Source organism: Eutrigla gurnardus, assembly GCF_963514095.1.
Source record: "Eutrigla gurnardus genome assembly, chromosome: 4".
Classification (NCBI taxonomy): domain Eukaryota; kingdom Metazoa; phylum Chordata; class Actinopteri; order Perciformes; family Triglidae; genus Eutrigla; species Eutrigla gurnardus.
In genome coordinates this window covers 9,601,093-9,624,549 of record NC_139918.1, presented here as the reverse complement: position 1 = coordinate 9,624,549, position 23,457 = coordinate 9,601,093, and the positions used below count along the sequence as shown (strand labels likewise).

At 44.4% G+C, this 23,457-nt stretch overlaps 1 protein-coding gene and 1 long non-coding RNA gene across 2 annotated transcripts; one reads left to right on the top strand and one right to left on the bottom strand.

The window, feature by feature from the left end:
• Positions 1-5,339: 5,339 nt before the first annotated feature.
• On the bottom strand, positions 5,340-6,758 carry LOC311013009. Its single transcript, XR_014597097.1, has 4 exons — positions 6,501-6,758; positions 6,269-6,405; positions 5,890-5,924; positions 5,340-5,769 (listed from the first exon to the last, which is right to left on the bottom strand). It is a non-coding gene; the product is annotated as an uncharacterized lncRNA (long non-coding RNA).
• A 3,737-nt stretch (positions 6,759-10,495) lies between these two features.
• Positions 10,496-14,653, top strand: LOC311012981 (tripartite motif-containing protein 29-like). Its single transcript, XM_084008836.1, has 2 exons — positions 10,496-12,538; positions 13,079-14,653. Exons 1-2 carry the CDS (start codon positions 11,602-11,604, stop codon positions 13,258-13,260), a joined length of 1,119 nt encoding a protein of 372 aa, XP_083864962.1. The 5' UTR covers positions 10,496-11,601; the 3' UTR covers positions 13,261-14,653.
• Positions 14,654-23,457: the final 8,804 nt, after the last annotated feature.

Here is a 23,457-nt window from a genome sequence, read left to right as displayed (position 1 = left end):
GCGTACATTGAAATTGAATCCTGGCGGCGGCGCTGACAACACCCTCCCACAGCTATAAACACGCACACAGTGAGAGAGAGAGACAGAGACAGCGAAACGTGAATAGTTCCGTTAACAGCCGGGACCCGAGTGGTCATCTTCCCCTGCAGGTGTCAACAGTGCGTAGTTTTATCCAACACGCCCGCCACCGCCATCTGTTGTTCCGTCCGACGACGTTTAAAAACAAATGTATCCATGATCAATTTTGACCAGCTTACTAACGTTAACTTAACGTAAGTGACTATAAGCCGCTAACGCGAACTGCTAGAGCCAGGTAGCTTACAAACTAGTAGCCTGCTGTCTCTGTGTCGAGCATACACTAAAAGCGGGCTCACATGAGTGACGTTGACGTACGGACGTACAGTCTGTTAATGAACCCAGATCAGTGACAGTTGTCATCGCAGCTGCCTGAATGCCGTTACGACGTGACGTGGTGCTGCTGTTGAACCCCGCACTTTTCTTGGTTATTTTGTTGTTGTTTTTTTCTTGGTGGTTTTATGGTAGGGCTAACGGTAGGGCTGACACAATTCTTGATGGGGCTATAGCCCACCAAGCCCCTCCCTGGCGCCGCCACTGCTCGTGGGCCGCGGCGGCATCCTGGGTGCCTAAATGTAGTGCAGCATCAACCAGACAGAGACCTGTTCTTCTACTGTTAGTGTCCCCAGTGTCCTCTGCACTTTTGGACCATGTCAGGATGAAGGAAAGGTGAAAGGTGAAGGAAAGGTGAAAAGTACTACTTTACTCAGATGAGGACCTAGCACTTGTTCTATTTTTAGCTCTTACTGCATCGGCAATGATACGTCGTGGTTTCTTTGTTTCCTTCTTTTGACAAATGTACTTATTGTAAGTCGCTTTGGACAAAAGCGTCTGCTAAATGACCTAAATGTAAAAGAGGATGCCACATCATGGAGTCTTTATTCCAGTGGTGCAGTGAAAGACTCCCCCTCCAAGCCTGTGTCTTCTTCAGATGAGTCCTGCAGCTCGCTGGCAGATAAAGGTTGCATGACTATTTCTAAAGCCTCTTCTGCACTATAATGCCTCCTCATTTTTGCTCCAGGTCTCTCTCCTTCTCTGCTCATTAATAAAATGACCCCTCAGCCAAGTTACATGTTTATCTTTGGCTGTGAAAGCAGCCAGGTGCATAAACACACTAACAGTTGATTTTGTTTTTGAGTAGATCAAAGGCAAGAGGACATGTTCACACACACACACACAGAGAGAGAGAGAGAGAGAGAGAGAGAGAGAGAGAGAGAGAGAGAGAGAGAGAGAGAGAGAAAAAAAAAGCCTTGTCACACAGCTCCATAATATAACTGGCAAGAATTTCATGCATCGACCTACAATGGGAAAATGGTTCAATATGGTGAAATACAGTAAAATTGTCAAATATCACTACTTTTATTCATAATGAAAAGCTAACATACCAGAATGCATGGTTTTATACTGCAATGCCCGTGAGATTAAAAAATGTGGTTTGAATGGAAGTCAATGGGGCGTTTTTCGCCACGAGGGTGTCCAGAGGGAGTATCTGGTACTACAGAAAAAATACTAATGCAATCGAATCAGTTTTGTTTCTAATCTTTGACATATCCAAGCCTCTAATTCCCACCAAAGCCCCATCCACCTCCGATTTATTATATGGAAAATAACTCATTTTTGGTGGGGGTTTTTGCATTAAAAATTACAAAATTAAAATACTCAAACTGGTATTTATAGGGTTAAAATTCTGAAAATGATTGAATGTTTGGTAGTTTTGAGCAAGGTGGAAGTTGTTGAAGAGATTTATGAAAAAAAAGTAGAAAAAATTATTGATGCATGATGATTTTATAGTAGTTTGTAAGTGCGTGGCTTTTCACGAGCGTGTCCAGAGGGTAGTGATGTTATGGTTTGCGTCGAGGCTTCGAGGCATGTGTCGAGAATTTCGGCTCCCCCCCCAACGAAGCTCTGTGTTGAGATCTGATTCACCTCGGCAAAATGACGTAGCGTATGACAAGCGAGGCTTCGTTTCCGGCTACTGTTTCGCGATACAGGTACCGCGGTGATACAGGTTTACAATTGGCGGGACATTACGACTATAAAGATGCCTCATACACGAATACTAACTCGTGGGTTTATCATTATTCTTATTCATTATTCTTATATATTCTTATACATCATTATTATAAAAATGGGCACATTATCAAAGCATTGTAGGTTCAAATCCAAGGTGGAATTGCAGTGTAGGCCTACCACTTTGACTAATATAGCACTTTATCATTATTATTATACATCATTATTGTAATTATTACTACTGCTTGTCATACTACAAAGACGCAGTGGTGTAGTGGTTAAGAAGTTGGACTTGTTGTTGAAGTGTTGCAAGTTTGAATCCAGGATAGAGCTGCAATGACCCACCTCCATGGATCCATTACTTATTTTACAAATTATTATTATTACATATCATTATCAGTATTACTACTATTTCATGTTTCAGGTGGTGTAGTGGCTAAGGACTGAGACACATTATCAAAGTGTTGTAGGTTCAAATCCAGGTCTGTGGTTTACCAAAGTACTTATTTTCTACCTTGAGTTCAGGAACTATTTATGAAAGGCACACTCACACACATGTATCACCAAGATGACTTTAATTCTCAAATGATTTGATGTTGGATCGGCACATATAGCAAACATCTCATGTTAGGTTGACTGGAAACTCTTTTACTTTCTTCATAATTTCATTCACCACTAGGTGTCCCTAGCGTACATATTTGAAGCGGTCGGACCACTTTGGTGGTTCATCTGGCTGAGAGGCTTTGATATTTCATGAGGCTTCATCTCACCATCACTAGGTGGGGGAGTCAAGACAGCGGAAACAACAAGGACCAGGAAGTACAAGACAGGAAATCACACAGGGGACAAAATTACAAAATAAAACAGGAAATCAAACTAGGAAAAAACACACATCATGACATAGCCTTAACAAGGCATGGCTGAAATGCGTTAATGGAATGGGTTTAGCCACAAGTGGAATTGCTGTTAGTTCTAACCAGGCTTAACCAGGTAAGCGCCGCCTTAATTAGCGAGTTTGGTGGAATACCCCTCGGGTCAAGTCTGTACTTTCCTTACTGTCAACAAATCCACGAAACGACTCACACCAACATGATTTACTACTAACAAGTATTAAATATATCTTCTTTAGCCGCGCCATAGAGCTTCATTACTGTCCATATACACATAATAATAATAATAATAATAATAATAATAATAATAATACATTTGATTCATAGGTGCCTTTCTGAGCACTCAAGGACAACATAGAGTGAATAATGAAAAGTCCATTTTTCAATTTACAAAACGTACAATTAGCAACAGTTAAAATTTGGCAGTTATAATTAGACAGTGCAATTGTATGAGTTTTGAGTGTGGATTTAAATAGTGGGGATGAAGTGATGTTTTCTACGTTGGACCCCCTTTTGCCTTCAGAACAGCCTAAATTCTTCGTGGCATTTATGATTCAACAAGGTGCTGGAAACATTCCTCAGAGATGTTGGTCCATATTGACATGAGAGCATCACACTGCAGATCTGTGGGCTGCACATCCATGATGTAAATCTCCCGTTCCACCACATCCCAACGGTGCTACTGGATTGAGATCTGACTGAGTGCAGTGAACTCATGGTCATGTTCAAGAAAGCAGTTTGAGATGATTTGAGCTTCGTGACACAGCATGTTATCCTGCTGGCAGCAGCCATCAGAAGATGGTCCACTGTGGTCGTAAAGGGATTGATAACAATACTCAGGTCGTGTGCCAAGAAAATACCTCCCACCACCATCTGAACCATTGACACAGGCAGGATCTTGACCAGAGGGCTATTGCACGAAACCTAGATAAGGGATTAAGCCGGGATATTCCGGTTATCCTGGCTTACTTTATCCATGATCCGGTTGCACGAAAGCACAGGCACCTAAGTTACCATGGAGATTTATTCTGTGCTGTTAGCCTGGTCCAGACCAGGCTAACAGCCAGGCTTGATTAATCCTGCTGCTTTATCTGTTCAGTCAGCTGTCACTCCAATCGGAATATAAACATGTTTCATAATTATTCTCAGATTATTATAAATTATTTATGATTGTTTTAAACCTAGTTCATTTTCATTCGCCTGCATGAAAGTTCCAGGAATAAATTGTCCGTTAAATAGTCTTTTAATATATTTAATTTAACAGAACCATTTAGGCAGCCTCATTAGAATCATTCGTGTGATAGTTTGCTCATATTGCTGTCAGAAGTTTTATAAATAGCTAGGTCTAGACTTTGATTTATTTAATTGTCTAGGCAGAATACAGAATATAACAGAACATATGAAGTTGTTGGGATAATTATAAATGACCAATTAAGTTGCAAATGTGTTTTCAATTAAGTCAAAGATGAGAGCAATCGGCATATAAGGGTCCCATTGACATGTGATCCGTCTTTCACAATGGCCTGTCCATTTCTGAATGACGTGATCGACGATGAGGCGCTTATCCTCAGGAGGGCTTTCCGGTGTGAGAGAGTGTTCTGGGACAGGTTTGATCCACTGGCCTTACCTGAAGAAGTCCTATATGAGCGTTATCGCTTTTCGGGCGATGGGATCCGTTACATTTGCCGACTGCTGGGTCGTAAAGTCCAACACAGCACAGCTCGGAGCCAAGCCCTCACCATACCCCAAATGATATGTGTAACACTGCGTTTCCTCGCAAGTGGCACATTTTTATACACCATAGGGGATGCTGAAAATTTGAATAAAGGCACTATTTGCCGCACTATCAGAACAGTGTACCTGGCAATGAAGTCCATTTCAAACATATTCATCACCTTCCCTGGACACAGAAGAATTTGTTACATCAGAGAGGACTTCTACAAGATTGCTGGTATGTATTAAATATTACAAAACGTGTCCTATCATAACAGAGACGGATAACACATTATTTTGTGCTACAGCGTTCCCTAATGTCATCGGTGCGCTGGACTGCACACATGTGCGCATCAAACGGCCCTCAGGGGAACATGAGGGGGATTTTGTGAACAGAAAATCCTTCCCTAGCATCAATGTTCAGGTGAGAAAGACTTATGGATAGCCTACTGTCAACTACATGAATTAATTCTGATTATATGTATGTATATTATATGATTAACAGGCATTATAATGTATGGTTTCAGGTCATCTGTGATGCCGACAACATCATTTCTAATATAGAGGCAAAGTGGCCCGGCTCGGTCCACGACTCTTGAATCTTTCGGGCCAGTAATGTCTACCAGAGATTATCACAAGGTAAGAGACACATTCTTTGTTCTTTGGGTTTTATTGAAAACGACCTTAAAAACATCAGTGTCAAAAGGTATACAATGCTATAGTTTTAACGATTACATTTTATATTCACAGGTGAAATATCAGGTGTGTTGCTGGGAGACAAGGGCTATGCATGCCAGACGTTCTTACTTACTCCCCTTGTGGACCCACAGACAGCAGAACAGCAGGCCTATAACCGGACACATGCTGGAACACGGGCCCGAATTGAAATGACATTCGGCCTCCTGAAGTCCCGTTTTCAGTGCCTCACCTCAGGGTCACACCAGACAGGGCATGTGACATAATGGTTGCCTGCACCGTTCTGCACAACATTGCCTGTCTCAGGAAGGAAAGGGCCCCCACAGTGCAAGCAGAAGTGGACTGGGACAACGCTGGACTGCATGATGATGACATCAGTGGGAGGCTGGTCAGGGAACAGTACATTAGAAATTATTTTAGTTGATTTTGTTTGTAGATGAAGCCCATTCTTTTGGCCATTTGATTTTCCCTTTGAACACTGAAATAAGTACACAGGACAACTTACAATTGTGTTTGCATTTTCTGTAGTCAATCACCCAGCTTGGGAGAGAGAGATAAGAGAGAGAAAAAAGTGATTAGTACATTGTGATACAGTCATGCTTAAAGTGTGCTATGAAATAGCTAACTTCTCTTTCTAGTTTAAGGATTTCAAGATCCAGTTTCCGTAGTGTCCTCCTTTTTATTTCAATGTCCAGATCAACTTCCTGTAGCTTTCGTCTTTGTACATTGATTTTGAGATCTGCCAGCTCTATCTGCCTTTTCAGGTGAGTAGCATAAAGCTGCCTGACAGTGTGTGAATTCTGTAAAACATCCATCAATTTTCAAAGCAGGAATTAGCATAGCACAAATTGTGCATAATGGTTTTTCCCTTAGTCAATACTCACAATGTTGGCAGACTGGCTCTCACGATGTACATCTTCTGGGTCCTGTTAGAAATAAGGGGCGAGCTCCTCAGCTGGCGTTAGGTCCGTGGTTGGTGGGCCACCCCCCGTACCTGATAAATTAGCCTTTTTCTTGACCGCTAAAAATCAATACACAGTAAAATATGTAAGCAGACAGCTTCTTACTAATTTCTGTAACTCATGTGTACATTGGTATAAAAATCATTGCACTTACCACCCTGCAAAATGTTCGTGTATTTGACCTTCACTTGGTGCCAAGTCCTCTTTGGTCCAGTCATGTTTGTTCTGAATATGTGCAGAGAGCGAGATATTTGAACATATGGATGTCGTGTACATTGTGGATAAGTGTTTACAATTAGCCTGGCAAATTTACAGAGTAACATTAACTTCGAGTGATCATTTTCAACATGTTCACATGTTAATTTGTTAAAATGAGTGCCACTTACGCATTCAGTCGGTCCGCTGTTGCCTGCCAGCCCTTTTCTCGTTCTTTAATAATAGCGGCCGTGTTTCCTTTTTTGCATATCATACTCTTCACTTCCTCATAAGTTTCCATTATAAGCCTCTGCTCCGCGGCAGAGAAGAAAGCCACACGCGTCTGTTATAAGAATTTTGTATAACCTCATGTCTAAAAGTTTTCTTTGTTCAGGTTACAGCTTTATGTGTTGAACTGTTTATTACTTTAGTCTCCCCATGGCTGACCTAAATGTTATCAGAGGCCTGGTAGTCATGATGTCTTGTTCTACATGAAGGTTAACTGTCAGTGACGCGTTATCTCCTGTGCCTTTAAAAGACTCAAGTCACAACAGTGATTGGAGCACTTCCTCTGTAGCATCCTCACACGTTGTTGCATTGTAAAAGTACAAACATCGATGGCCATCTCAAAACTATGCCCAGTTAACTTATTGGGGAGTTAGCCTTTTACCCAAATTGGAGATTTATATCATGCAGCTAAATTGGGTAACAAAACGGTACAAAGGCTGTTCATCTAAAAGGGGGGAACAAACAAAACATGGCAGAATGTTACCAATTAACTGAAGAAGAACATCAGTTAACAGGTGTTCCACTAATATTATGGTCAACTGGGTCTGCAGATGTGGGTAAAATAAAAGATATAGAACCAATAAAAATTACACCAAAAGGATCATTCAGACCATATCAACGTCAGTATCCACTAAAACCAGAGGCCGAAGCAGGCATAGAACCAATCATTAAAAGATCTGGCTAAAGCAGGGATCATCATAGAATGTCCTGATTCACCCTGTAACACACCTCTGTTTCCCGTCAAAAAGGCAGCACCGTCTACAGGATGGCGCATGGTCCAAGACTTGCAGGCTGTCAACAGAGCTGTGATACCAAGGGCGCCCCTAGTGCCAGATCCACATACGCTGCTAAATGAGTTAAGTCCACAGGCCAAATTCTTCTCAGTCATTGATCTAGCGAATGCTTTCTTCTCTATTCCAGTGCACCCAGACTCACAGTTTTGGTTTGCATTTCAATACAGAGGAAAGAAGTACACTTACACAGGGATCCCTCAGGGAAATTGTGAAAGTCCTACCATTTTCTCGCAGGCAATGTCTTCTAATCTAGCCAAATTTAACCCACCAAAACAAAGTCAAATTCTGTTGTATGTCGATGATATTTCGATAGCTTCAAAAACTCAAGCTGACTGTAAAACAGACACTCTGGTGCTGCTGAAGGTTTTGGCTGAACAAGGTCACAGAGCAAGTAGAAACAAACTCCAGTTGTGGAAACAAACGGTGAAGTATTTGGGTTTTAACATATCTCAGGAAGGAAAACATCTCGATGACAAACGCAAAGAAGCTATTCTGCAAGCTCCAAAACCAAAACCATAAAAACAAAACAAATGATGTTAGGCATGACAGGCTTTTGCAGGCAATGGATTGCTAATTACGCTGAATTAGCACAACCACTGCAGGGTGTAATCTATGATCAACCTATGGCAGCCGGGGATAATATTATTTGGACACAAGAGGCAAAACAATCCTTCAAACAACTAAAACAGGTTTTAGTGAGCACATCAGTATCAGCACTCCCAGACTACAAAAACCCTTTCATCCAAACATGTGACGCGAGACAAGGATTCATGACCAGCATTCTAACAGCCTTTTGGACAAAAACTACGACCGATAGCTTATTACTCTTCTAAACTTGACCCCATAGCAAGAGCTATGCCTCCATGCTTACAGGCCGTGCAGGCAGCAGCTATTGCTGTACAAAGTTCAGCTTCACTCGTGTTGTTTCATCCATTGACATTGAAGGTTTCACATGCGGTTTCTGTACTTCTGATGCAAAACAAAGTAGCTTTCATGTCACCAGCACGGCATCTCAATTGTATGACGATACTAATGGTGCAGCCACATTTGACAATCGAACGCTGCAACACATTGAATCCATCCACACTTTTGCCACACGAACAGGACGGTGAGAAACATGACTGCTTAGCTAAAACTGAGGAGACTGTTTTGTTGAGAGCAGACCTGACTGATACACCACTCACACATCCAGACATAACAATGTTTGTTGATGGTTCCTGCAGGAAAAATCCAGATGGCACGAATGCCAGTAGTGTGTGGTGGTGACACAGGGGAGGGTGTTGAAATCCTCACCTTTGCCATCACATTTCTCAGCACAGGCAGCAGAGATAGTAGCTTGACGGAGGCATGTAGATTGGGGGAAGGGAAAGCTATCACAGTCTACACAGATAGCCAGTATGCGTTCTCCACACTGCATGTTTTCACACAACAGTGGAAAAACAGAGGCATGGTAACATCCACAGGCAAAGCTATTCAACACAAAGATTTGATTCTAACTTTATTGGATGCTATTCTCCTACCAAAAGCAGTTGCAGTCTGTAAATGAGCAGCACACACTACCGGGACTGATCCAGTTTCACGAGGAAATCGCAAAGCAGACGAAGAAGCTAAACGCGCAGCAACAGAGGGACAGGGTTCAGATTAGATTTTTGTAGCTGATAGCCCATCCATCCTAAAACAATGTATGGATTCCAAAATTACTCTAAAAATGTTTGTGCATCTTGTTTGATTTGCTCCAAGCACAACTCGCAAGGAAGAATGAGACCTAAAAGAGGAGCGTTCCCGAAAGCTGAATATCCATTCCAAACAATATGCATGGACTTCATCGAACTAAACAAATCAGAGGGGAAGAAATACTGCCTGGTAATAGTAGATATGTTCTCAAAATGGGTTGAAATCACACCAACAGCAACAAACAATGACCATAATTATGACTGCGTCGTGTTGTCGTTGTGTTCCATTCCTGAGAGACTTAGTTCAGAGGCTGATTGACGTTGCCATGAACAAGATGTTACTGTACACCAGAGTGCCGGATGAGGAGGATAAAGGTGATGCAACATCATATCTATCAGATTACAGTGACGATGAAATAACCCCTGTGAAGTGTGCTTCCCGACTCCTAGGTGAGCAGAAAGTTCCAGGTGATCTGGAAGCTGAGGACATGTTCGGGGACTTGGAGGATTTCTATGGTGACACTGGAGTTGAAATAAAAACATAAATTCCACAGCACAATGATGTATTTACACAAAATCCCAAAAAGAAGATGTAAAAACTGATAAGCATTACGAGTGTAGCCTAAGAGAAGGATGTTATCTCCACTATATATATATATATATATATACGAGTCCAGGGTGAGATTTCCTAGGCAGGGTCAGGTTCAACTAACGGGATCGATGGGTTGACCAGCCTGCGTTGGACAGTTTTGTTTGATTTCTATTCTTCCTTCCTATTAAACTTTAAAGGTATTAGAGGTTAGATTTACTAGATGTGCTATGTATAACTCTGTTTTGATTCACTGTATTTTCCCAATTGGACTGGAGGACCATAGGGCGGTCGCCTGTAGGCAGAGGGGCCGTGAGAGAATTTCCCTGCCTGAATGTAAAGATGGATACTGAAGTTGCTAAGAAGCTGCCTGACAGGGTTTTCGCTCTCACACTCCACAACATTTAACTAATGATTATGTTTGAGATAAGCATAAACAGGAGGGAATGTTATAAGAATTTTGTATAACCTCATGTCTTAAAGTTTTCTTTGTTCAGGTTACAGCTTTATGTGTTGAACTGTTTATTACTTTGGTATCCCCATGGCTGACCTAAATGTTATCAGAGGCCTGGTAGTCATGATGTCTTGGTCTACATGAAGGTTAACTGTCAGTGACGCGTTATCTCCTGTGCCTTTAAAAGACTCAAGTCACAACAGTGATTGGAGCACTTCCTCTGTAGCATCCTCACACGTTGTTGCATTGTAACTGCTCCTCTTGTACAAGATTAAAGTCAGACGTCGACTTTACTTATGTCTCCAATCTCCTCCTTGGGTGAATTTATTCGTTTATGGGAAAATTCTTTTAACAACGTCTTTTCCATGTCTGCATCAGTCAATCTGTGCTCGACCTCGCGGTCTTCCTTTGAAATCCGTGAACGCTCACTTAACAGAATTACTTGCACCTGGCTTGACTTAGACGCCGCTTCTCATCCTGGCTTGGTGTACGTGCAACTAATTAAGCCAGGATGATCAGACCAGACTAGTTGAAGGCTGGCTTTTTCATTTATCCCGGATGTCTCTATTGTTTTTTCTATTTTCTTTTTGATGTGTGTAAAGCACTTTGTGTTACATGTTTATGTATGAAAAGTGCTCTATAAATAAAGTTGAAGTTGAAGTTAATTCTGCCTTCGTGCAATAGCCCTCAGGTCTACTTCCTGATTCCTGGATCTTGATTGTTTCATCCTGGATAGTGGCTCTGACGCTCACCACTCCTCCACCTCCCTCCTTCTGCTTTAAGCAACAAGATATTCAGACGACTTTGATTCCAGAACAACATACGGTATTTATGTTCCAGCGACGTTTTCATGTGTTTTTAAGTGAAGTCGTCCCTCTCTATCGTTCTCATTTTGACCTGAAAGCAAGAGTTCACCTCCTAAACGTGTTTCTGAATGAGAAATGAGCGCTGTTGTTAATAAAGTGTTACACAAACAGTTTCTCTCTCAACCCGCTCCTCTTCCTGGAAGGAGTCTCAGCTTGAGAACTCCTCCCTCCTCTCTCTGCTCTCAAACACAGCCAGCTCCACTCTGTCCACACATTTCCTTGTTCCCTCCCCTTCAGATCTACCGTGTGAGGACGGGTGGAACCAACATGGCGGTGAAGTGCAGCAGCTGACAGGCCACATTCACTGCAGAAACACATGTTGTTGAGATCAGACCTCAGACCAGTTTCACTTCTAACAAAGTGAAACTCAGACAGTCGTCGTCGCTGAGAGGTGAAATGGCGCAGAAAGGAGTTCAGCTGGACCAGGAAACCTTCTCTTGTTCAATCTGTTTGGATCTACTGAAGGACCCGGTGACTATTCCCTGTGGACACAGCTACTGCATGAAGTGTATTGAAACCTACTGGGATGAGAAGGAGATCCACAGCTGCCCTCAGTGTAGGAAGACCTTCATACCGAGGCCCAGCCTGCTGAAAAACACCATGTTGGCAGTTTTGGTGGAGGAGCTGAAGAAGACTGGACTCCAAGCTGCTCCTGCTGGTCTCTGCTATGCTGGACCTGAAGATGTGGCCTGTGATTCCTGCACTGGGAGGAAACTGAAAGCCCTCAAGTCCTGTCTGGTGTGTCTGGCCTCTTACTGTGAGAAACACCTCCAGCCTCATTATGAATCACCAGCATTCAAGAAACATCAGCTGGTGGAGCCCTCCAACAAGCTCCAGGAGAACGTGTGCTCTCGTCATGATGAGGTGATGAAGATGTTCTGCCGTACTGATCAGCAGTCTATCTGTTATCTCTGCGCTGTGGAGGAACACAAAGGCCACGACACAGTCTCAGCTGCAGCAGAAAGGACTGAGAGGCAGAGAGAGTTGGATGTGAGTCGACTAAACATCCAGCAGAGAATCCAGGACAGAGACAAAGATGTGAAGCTGCTCCAACAGGAGGTGGAGGCTATCAACCACTCTGCTGATAAAGCAGTGGAGGACAGTGAGGTGATGTTCACTGAGCTGATCCGTCTCATGGAGAAAAGACGCTCTGACGTGAAGCAGCAGGTCAGATCCCAGCAGGAAACTGAAGTGAGTCGAGTCACAGAGCTTCAGGAGAAGCTGGAGCAGGAGATCAGTGAGCTGAAGAGGAAAGACGCTGAGCTGGAGAAGCTCTCACACACAGAGGATCACAACCAGTTTCTACACGACTACCCGTCACTATCACCACTCAGTGAGTCCACACACTCATCCAGCATCAACACCCGTCCTCTGCGCTACTTTGAAGATGTGACAGCGGCTGTGTCAGCGGTCAGAGATGAGATACAGGAAGTTCTGAGACACAAATGGACAAACATCTCAGGGACTGAACTGGATGTTTTACTGCCACAACCAGAGCCCAGGACCAGAGCTGAATTCTTAAGATATTCACGTGAAATCACACTGGATCCAAACACGGCAAACACACATCTGTTATTATCTGAGGGGAACAGAAAAGCAACATTTATGAGTCAACAGCAGTCTTATTCTCCTCACCCAGACAGATTCACTGGATGTTATCAGGTCCTGAGTAGAGAAAGTCTGACTGGACGTTGTTACTGGGAGGTGGAGAGGAGAGGAGGTGGAGTTGATGTATCAGTCGCATACAAGAGTATCGGCAGAGCAGGAGGAGGGAATCAATATGTGTTTAGATTGAATGACAAATCCTGGTCGTTACAATATTACAATAACAGTTATAACTTCTGGTACAACGGTGTCCAAACTCCCGTCTCAGGTCCTCCGTCCTCCAGAGTAGGAGTGTACCTGGATCACAGAGCAGGTATTCTGTCCTTCTACAGCGTCTCTGAGACCATGACTCTCCTCCACAGAGTCCAGACCAGGTTCACTGAGACTCTCCATGCTGGACTTTGTCTTTATAATTATGGAAACAGTGTTGAGTTCTGTAAACTCAACTAGACAGAAGTCATTTAAGAGCTGAATGACTTCACCTCCTTCATCTTCCCAGCCTCCTCCTCTCCTCCCCTCTTCTTCTCCTACCCTCCTCTTCTCTTCCTCCCCCCTCCTCACCACTTCCTCTCCCATCTCCCCCTCCTCCTCCTTTAGCGCTGACTGAGGGTGTCATTAATGGTGTACAGTCTGTTTCCTCAATTCTTTCTTAGATGTTATTTGTTTATTTGAAAAAGATTTACTACATGTGCTCTGTGTCCACATGCTGTTAGCATAGATGCTATGTGGCTATTATTATGTGTATTTGCTGATTCTATGCTCAAAACACAGTCCTGTTAGTCTTCTAACACCGGATGGTTGGGAGGGGTCCTGAAGATGACAGTCTGGTCAGAGAAGGGACAGATATTCCTGACGCCACAGAGCTGTTTGCAAAAGACAGACACAACACTCAAGTTGGTTTTTGTCAACGAGGAAACCGTTTTGGAGATGCCCAAAGATGTGCCACCAGTTCCATCCATATGAGGATGCATCAGCGACCCTATAGCCCATGGAGACCTGACATACAGGGATGTCAGCTGCTTGTGCACAGCAACAAAATCTGAGCTGCGACTGCTTCAATGCAAAACCTTTCAAAGTTCAGTCATCAAGAGCACACTGCCACGGCTCTTGCAGCCTCCGCTTTTTATTTTTGGAAATGATCTTATTTTATTTTTGACGTCAACTTGTGTTCTTGATGGCAGTACTTGCTTTATTGTTTACTGTTTATTGTTTGTAAATATCGTGCTCACTTAAAGCTGTAGTCTACGATTTGAAAGGTTTGAAAAAAGCATCCCCCCCCCCCAAACACACACGCACACACACATACACACCGAAATGTGTTTCTGAAAACATTTTAGGTGAGAAATAAGCTATGCAGTTGCTGAATCTGTCTTTGTTTGAGATCGACAACGCTCAGTTTAAAATATTATCAAGAGCTTGCGAGCGGCGGCGCCGTCTCTCGAAACTCGCCGCGACCCGACGGCATTGCACGGCTTCTTACATAGATAATGAATGGGAACATTCCCTCCGTGTATAAACTCAGGCAGGACGCCGTTTAGTTTCCCGGTGTGTCCGGGACTTCCACAACATGTACAAAGCAGTAATAGTGTTTATTACTGCCACGAATGATGAAACATTATCGGTGTAAATGCAGCGGGTGCCGGTCAGATTTCTCTCTCACCCCGACTGCAGTACGTCCCTGATCCCAAACTGCTCGGCGATTGCTCGCCACAATCCCCGGACCGCATGGCTACTATTGGCTCAATTTTGACAAATTTTTCAAATCATAGACTACAGCTTTATGACCAAGACAAATTCCACATATGTCAAAATGAATTGGGCAATAAACCTTTTCTGATTCTGATTCTGATTCTCTGCATGGTGTCAACGGGTTTTTCTAAATGCCCTAAAAGCCCTAAATGTCTGAGATGGGCCAATATATATTTTGAACAGTTATAATGGAATTATTACAGCAATTATTATTATCATAGAAGCCTGATTGTATACAAGTCCATGAGAAAATTAACCTATTTCACACTTTATCTTAATAAACATTGTAAACATGAGTTTATGGTCACAAGTCTTCTTCAATCCAGCGTGACTTCCATTTAGTCAATTATGGTCCATTTAGAGTCACATAGACCAGAAAGCAGGGGATGCTACCAATGCAATTAGCTACTAAGATGACTTGAACACTTGTGCAGTGTGAAGCTTTGAGAACCCAGATGCAGAACGCTGAGATGGTGGTGAATAGATCCGGAGGTTATTGGTTAGCAGTGGATGCGGGAAGGGTGGAGGGGAATGGAGCCAGGGGTTGGTGGTAGTGTGGCTTTGAGATCAGGTGGCAGACAAGCAGGAGCTCTGGCAGAGCAGCGAGCATGGAGCAGCATGAGTTGAGCAGGGAGGTCTGGAGGGAATGATGAACGCAGAAACAAGGGTTCGTTCTGGAGAAAATACAGAAGATATTACTTGAAACTCGCGAGGCAAAGGGTGGCTGAAAACGCTCAGTAATGAAGCAGCAATCTGGGGATGAGTGGATTATTTAATTTTTTTTTTTCACAAAAATATATGTGCACCAAAACAGTGTGAGGTATACATATAACATATATACACAATAAGTAAAATAAAAAGAGAAAATTCAAAGGAAGAGCAAAAAGAGGAAACAAGAAAGGAAACAAATTGAAATTAACAGGCGGTATCAGTCCATTTTTTAAAAACGGAGATTGTTTTTATTGTATTGTTTTTCTTGAGTCATCTTATTGTTTTGCCACATTGTTTAAGTTCTTGGCAAAAAAATGCTCAAACTTTGGTTTGGAGTTGGAACAGGTCGAGATGAATTCCTCAGAGTGAGACCTGGTCTGGTTTTCCTCTCTCTGGTGCAGCGCTGAACCCTGCATGTACGTGTCAACAGGGGCGATTTTAAACGCGAGTGGACGCGCCGCTTCCCAGTATTGCACGCTTGGTGGGCTGCCACTAGAGGATGATTGACAGGCGCTCTCCTTCATACAATCACGCGCACACTTCATGGCTGCACCTGATTGGACGAACGCTTTCACTGCTGTCCTGTCTGCTCCGGAGTTCACGCAGACCAACATGGCGGCTCGTTTGGAAACTTTCTCTTATTTTACGAAAATAGTTTGCCGAAAGGTGTTTCTGAAAACATTTCATGCGAGAAATAAGCTATGCAGTTGCTGAATCTGTCCTTATTTTAGATCGACAACATTCAGTTTAGAAGATTTTCACGACCGTTCGCGAGCGTTCCCAAGGCGGCGAATCAAGCCCGGTGCCTCTGATTAGCATAAAGTAGATTAAACTTCAATTTTATGCAAATGAGGACCTGGGCTGGTGGCATGGCTGTGACTGAGACATGGGCGGTGTTTCCCCGCGTCCCATTCATTGTCTATGTGAAAAGCCATGCAATGCATTCTGGTAGCGTCGCGGCGAATGTCAAGAGACAGAACGCGAGTGGTCCTCAGTCGACCGGGCCGCCGACTGAGGACAACTGGCAGGTGTCGACCGGGCCGCCGACTGAGTACAACTGGCAGGTGTCGACCGGGCCGCCGACTGAAGACCACTGGCAGGTGTCGACCGGGCCGCCGACTGAGGGCTACTGGCAGGTGTCGCCCGGGCCACCGACTGAAGACCACTGGCAGGTGTCGCCCGGGCCACCGACTGAAGACCACTGGCAGGTGTCGACCGGGCCGCCGACTGAGGACCACTGGCAGGTGTAGGCTGGGCAGCCGACTGAGGACCACTGGCAGGTGTAGGCTGGGCAGCCAACTGAGGACCACTGGCAGGTGTCGACCGGGCCGCCGACTGAAGACCACTGGCAGGTGTCGACTGGGCCGTTGACTGAGGACCACTGGCAGGTGTCGACCGGGCCGCCGACTGAGGACCACTGGCAGGTGTCGGCTGGGCAGCCGACATTGGACATCGAGCTGAGGCCTGGGCTGGTAGCATGGCTGTGGCTGAGGCCTGGGCTGGTGGCATGGCTGTGACTGAGACATGGGCTGGTGGCTTAGCTGTGGCTTGAAAAAAAAGCTAGCTAGCAGCAATTTGGCGAGCCCTGCTAGCAAGATTGGTCACAAAGTCCCGATACCACTTGATGATTTCCTGACCATGAACTACTGGGTCCTCTTTTGGTCGCGTCATTCTGTCACGGGGGGACTTGGAAAATGGAGGTGAGGACCCAAATGCAGTAAAAAAAAAGCATTTATTTTAATTATAAAATAAATACAAAACAAAACTAAAACTAAAACAAAGTGTCAACTAAGAAGACCATAAAGGCAAAAACGGCAGACAAAGAAACACTTACAAAATTTAACAAAACACAAGGGACTCGGGAGGCAGGACACAGGAACACAAATAATCCAAATAACCGGGGTGGTGCAGCATGCAGGGAGTGACACAGTACAATGACGCGACAGCTAGACAGGGGAAACACACAGACTATATACACAGGGAGGCAGGGAGCTGACGAGGGACAGGTGAAACACATTAGGGCAGGTAGGGTAATCAACACCAGAGGGTGGGGGAGTCAAGACAGCGGAAACAACAAGGTAGGGTGGGTGGAGGGAGTCTGGTGTAGGGGCTCAGGAGGCTGGGCAGGAGGGCCACCAGGCGGAAGGGGCCGCTCGGGAGGCCGGGTAGGAGGGTGTCCCAGCGGGGGCGGGGCTGTTCGGGATGCCGGGCAGGAGGGCTCCCAGTGGGTGGGGCCGAGCACGAGGGTGACCCAGCGAGGGGGGTCGCTTGGGAGGCCGGGCAAGCACTGCCGGCGCAGGGACAGGGGACGGATCAGGCTCCGCCTGTGCAGCGACTGGGGACGGCCGAGGCGCAACCAAGACCGGAACTGGCGACGAGCGGACTCCCGGATGGCTGCGTGGAGCGGACTGCCGACTGAAGACCACTGGCAGGTGTCGACCGGGCCGCCGACTGAAGACCACTGACAGGTGTCAGCCGGGCCGCAGACTGAAGACCACTGGCAGGTGTCGACCGGCCGCCGACTGAAGACCACTGGCAGGTGTCAGCCGGGCCGCAGACAGAGGACCACTGGCAGGTATCGAACAGGCTGCTGATTGAGGACCACTGGCAGGTGTCCTTTTGGGTATTCGAACTCCCCAGCCGAGTTCAACATTTTCCTCGACAAGGCAATGAGTGACGCGGCTGCACACGGCAACCTCATCTACGTGGACGACATCCTCATGAGGAGTCGAACCTTTGAGATCGTCGGTAAGCTATCACCAGTGGCTTACCGCATCAGGGTCTCACAACCAAGGCACCCAGCCACATACAAGTGGGTTCATGCGAATCAGATCAAGCCCTACTAACCTTTCACACCTCTTAGAGATTGCAGTTGCCACACCCGAAAGGGGGAGGCAGTCTCCCTCTCAGCAAGGAGAAGACTCACCATAGCCACAGTAGGGTGTAACCGCATGCACTAACACCTAAACATCAAACCCTCCTCACAGTGGCAACAACTGCAGAACTTAGGCAACACCCCCTCAGGGAAGCGTAGCCACTGTCAACTTACACTCCAGCCTGCTCAATAACACCTTACATGCCTTAGATACCTGGTCACGAAAATCCTTCAATCCGCTATTACAACTGTGGTGCAACCTTCATAAGTGCGTTTGGTTTATAGTCTTGGCAATGCAATCCCGATCTCAGTAGACCCCAGGAACCTGGGCATAAGATTCATCCTCAATCTATCTATCATAGGGAAACAGGACACACATAGGCTAAAGCCATACTAAATGTTGGGTTTTGGAGAGATACCACACACGTCCCACAGGCTAACTTCAACCTCCTCTGTGTAAGCCTAGCGACCACTAACCCCTTTTCCTTTTCCTCGCTTTCCCCTTCCTTCTTCGTTCTGTTTTTCATAGTAGGAATATGTCCTGTTTGAAATTTCTCGAATTAAATGATAATGCTGATGTTTGTACAAATTGTGCCTTAGTGATGTTTAATATAGGTTAGATAGTTAGAAGTCTCTGCCCAGACGTTGCCTCAATCTCTGCCCAGACTTTGCCTCAATCTCTGCCCAGACAATGCCTCCGTCAAAGTTATGGACTTTAACCTGAATGAACTGTTTAACCTCTTTTCCATGGAATATACAGACTGTTTGGACTCCCACGTGTTTCAAGGAATACACGGACTGTTCGGCCCTTATGTTGCTCCGAAGGTTGCGTCCCACACCTCAACCTTCAGACCAAACCTTCAAACCACATTTTGTCTGGAGAAAGGAAGGAAGCTGCTTTGTCTCTTGTTGGTAAGTCAGAAACTAATTGTAGATTTGGGTTTAGGCAGTGTGTGAGTAAAGCTTGTTGTAACATTTAGTCTAGTATTGATAGCTTGTTGTTCAAATTCTTGTGAAGCTGTCTATGCTAAGTGAGCAATCAGCTTGTTTCAGCCAGCTCAGCTGTAGTGAATAGACTGGATTGGAGGGAGGGGTCACACTCAGTACTTGCGGTAAACTGAGCACTTAAAAGGCTGTCACTACAGCGTCAGGCCATCAGAACGAAGACATCTGAACAAAGACAAAGGGAGTCTATCTGTGGGAGTCAAAGACATCTGAACAAAGACAAAGGGAGTCTATCTGTGTGAGTCAAAGACATCTGAACAAAGACAAAGGGAGTCTATCTGTGGGAGTCCATCGAGGAAGTCCATTGAGGTAGGTATAACATCTCAACCCCCCCCCCCCTCGCAGCCATGTGTCTTATCCCAGTCAGGACATCACACTGGAGAAGATTTTACCGAAGATCCTTCACTCGAGGCTGTAACCCATCCAATCTCTGCTACCCACCATTCTCCACCGGTAAGGAACTTGAGGTACTAGGGGGGCTGTGGAACTGCCAGTCTGCAGTCAAGAAGGCGGACACCATCTCAGCCTATGCCTCCCTGCAGACTCTCCACTTCCTGGCCCTCACAGAGACCTGGATCACCCCAGAAAACACTGCCACTCCAGCTGCACTTTCAACTGCCTACTCGTTTTTCACACTCCCCAAGACGAACAGGGCGAGGAGGAGGAACTGATTTTAATAAATCTTATTATATTATAACTAGCGGTCTCTTGTGCTTGTTGCGTATATGTCACTGGATAACAGCAGGTTGTGAAGGCTAGTGCTCAAATTTCACTTTTTTTTCATTGTTAGATTGTTCTTATACTTCTATGCCAATGATCATGATAATTGGCATGCGAGTATAAAACCTTTTTATATTGAGACTGAATACAGTTTTAGGTTATCTTTTCCCTGATCCCAGGGTGGTGCCCCGTTTATTCATGATTATATCATGATAGTATATTAAATATAATTATTAATATCGATAATCATATTGACATTAATAATTAACTGTTGATAACCAAATCTGCTCCTGCTACATCCCCAACACCGGAATATCGCCCCCCTCTCTCGTTTTTTTTTCATACAGCGGCCCTGATACGCCGTCGTACAGACGAGCAGAATATATACGAATATACGAGACGTCGCGGGGGAAGAAGTCAGGCTCGAGGGTCGAGGAGCGGGGCGATGACATCAGCGTTTTCGTTTTCGCCGTCCACACGAAAACGATCACGAAACGGAGGGGGACCGTTTTTTTCTTTTCCACCCTGAGAGCTGGTTTCAAAAAAGTGCGTTTTCACTCAGCGGAAACGCCGGATCCGTATGGACGGCAGGGAGAAACACACAAGACTTCTGCGTTTACGCACTGAAAACGTTTTCGTGTGGAAAGGCCCTGAGGACCACTGGCAGGTGTCGACCGGGCCGCCGACTGAAGACCACTGGCAGGTGTCGACCGAGCCGCCGACTGAGGACCACTGGCAGGTGTCGACCGGCCCGCCGACTTAGGATTTATTTTAATTATAAACTAAATACAAAAGAAAACTTAAACTAAAACAAAGTATCAACTAAGCAGACCATAAAGGCAAAAACGTCAGACAAAAAAACACTTACAAAATTTTACAAAACATAAAGGCACTCGGGAGGCAGGACACAGGAACACAAATAATCCAAATAACCGGGGTGGTGCAGCATGCAGGGAGTGACACAGTACAATGACGCGTCAGCGAGACAGGGGAAACACACAGACTATATACACAGGGAGGCAGGGAGCTGACGAGGGACAGGTGCAACACATTAGGGCAGGTAGGGTAATCAACACCAGAGGGTGGGGGTAGTGATGTTATGGTTTGCGTCGAGGCTTCGAGGCATGTGTCGAGAATTTCGGCTCCCCCCCCCAACGAAGCTCCGTGTTGAGATCTGATTCACCTCGGCAAAATTACGTTGCGTATGATGAGCAAGGCTTCGTTTCCGGCTACTGTTTCGCGATACAGGTACCGCGGTGATACAGGTTTACAATTGGTGGGACATTACGACTATAAAGATGCCTCATACACGAATACTAACTCGTGGGTTTATCATTATTCTTATTCATTATTCTTATATATTCTTATACATCATTATTATGAAAATGGACACATTATCAAAGCATTGTAGGTTCAAATCCAAGGTGGAATTGCAGTGTAGGCCTACCACTTTGACTAATATAGCACTTTATCATTATTATTATACATCATTATTGTAATTATTACTACTGCTTGTCATACTACAAAGACGCAGTGGTGTAGTGGTTAAGAAGTTGGACTTGTTGTTGAAGTGTTGCAAGTTTGAATCCAGGATAGAGCTGCAATGACCCACCTCCATGGATCCAGTACTTATTTTACAAATTATTATTATTACATATGATTATAAGTATTACCACTATTTCATGTTTCAGGTGGTGTAGTGGCTAAGGACTGAGACACATTATCAAAGTGTTGTAGGTTCAAATCCAGGTCTGTGGTTTACCAAAGTACTTATTTTCTACCTTGAGTTCAGGAACTATTTATGAAAGGCACACTCACACACATGTATCACCAAGATGACTTTAATTCTCAAATGATTTGATGTTGGATCGGCACATATAGCAAACATCTCATGTTAGGTTGACTGGAAACTCTTTTACTTTCTTCATAATTTCATTCACCACTAGGTGTCCCTAGCGTACATATTTGAAGCTTTGGGGTCAAACCACTTTGGTGGTTCATCTGGCTGAGAGGCTTTGATATTTCATGAGGCTTCATCTCACCATCACTACCAGAGGGTGCAAAATGTGTCAAAAGATTATAAAAGACGTGAAATAAAAAATCATTGGATTTCAAAAATGTTATTTAAAAAGAAGAGTTGCAAGCTGTAACACATCCAAAATTATCACCAGATCAAAAACACAAATCAGGGAAAAATGCCCGAGGAGGGCATGAGGGTTAAATGCAGAATATGTCTGCATGTGGTATTAAAACTTATATTTACTTATATTTGGCACTTGTGGAGCTGGCACCTTCATCTCAGGCTCTTAAAGCAAATGTCTATTTCATCCAAAAGGTTCTTTAGACTTCACTTTATTTGGCCCTACTAGGTGGGTGTTGAGCCAAGGTCACGTTATCTGCTTTTGAATTCCTCAATGAGGCCTGACTTATAAACATGTGATGCACTTGGTGTCTGATTCCCACTCCGTCTCGAGCTTTTTATGGGACTTGACTGGAGATGCAGCAGGATATCTGCTGTCTACGTTGTGCACAACTGGAGGACTCTACAAAAGGACATGGTAGCAGCACCACTCAACACTGTATATTAATAACACTAGCTGTGCTTAAGAGAAAAGGTATCTTTTTACGACTGTAGGCACTTTTAACACTTGACTATACTAACAACTTGAATATATATGAATATTTTCCAACTTGGCAATTCTATTGTATCAATGAAACCTGTAGAGGTATGTTTGAATAGCACATGTCAATAAAAGAAATAAAAATATCAGAAGGGTGCACGCTTCAGTCTTCAAAAAAAAAAGTCTTCATGTAAACCAAGAACTTCATGATTAATTTCCAACAAGACATTAGCATTTTCTTTTTCAAGCTGGAATATAACTTCTGACCATAAAACGGCAAAGGTAAGACACACTTTATGATTTTGTGGAGGTTTTTTTTTCCTGCTCTTTGGCCCAATCCCAATGTCCCCCCTAAACCCTGAACCCTCAGGGACTTAACTGACGCTACCTGGTGAATGGTTGAGTGTGAGAGGCTGTGAGGGCTTGAAATGGTCAATAGCAATGTGAAGCACTCGGCATGTCACTTTGACACAAAATACGTTATCTAAAAGTTTGGCTTTTTATTTCACTTTTTTTTACAGCTGGATTTGAGCATTTATACCAGAATCTTATCATCCCAGACCAGACTTACCTGTCAAATAAGTTATTCCCTTGTTTTAGATAAAATGGCTTCAATAAACTGGGGATCAAACCCAACGTCCCCCCTCACGGCCTCACGGTCTTTGATGCACGTTCCCATTAAGTCCCTGAGGCTTCAGGTCCACGGTCACATCCTCACGTGCATGAGGAGTTGCTTGTGGACTTTTTGAGCCCTTTATGCCCACTTTCCGTAAGTTGGCATCGATGCCGACTTTGCCTTAGGGAATTACCCACAGTTCATAGCGTTGCAACGTGAAACATGGGGTTTCCAGGGGAAGCCCACAGGAATTAAAAAAAAAGGTAAACAAAGAGGGCGACCATGTGTGGAATATTACATTTACAGTGTGAGTGTCATCAAGGGCTACACACCTGCTTATTATTATTATT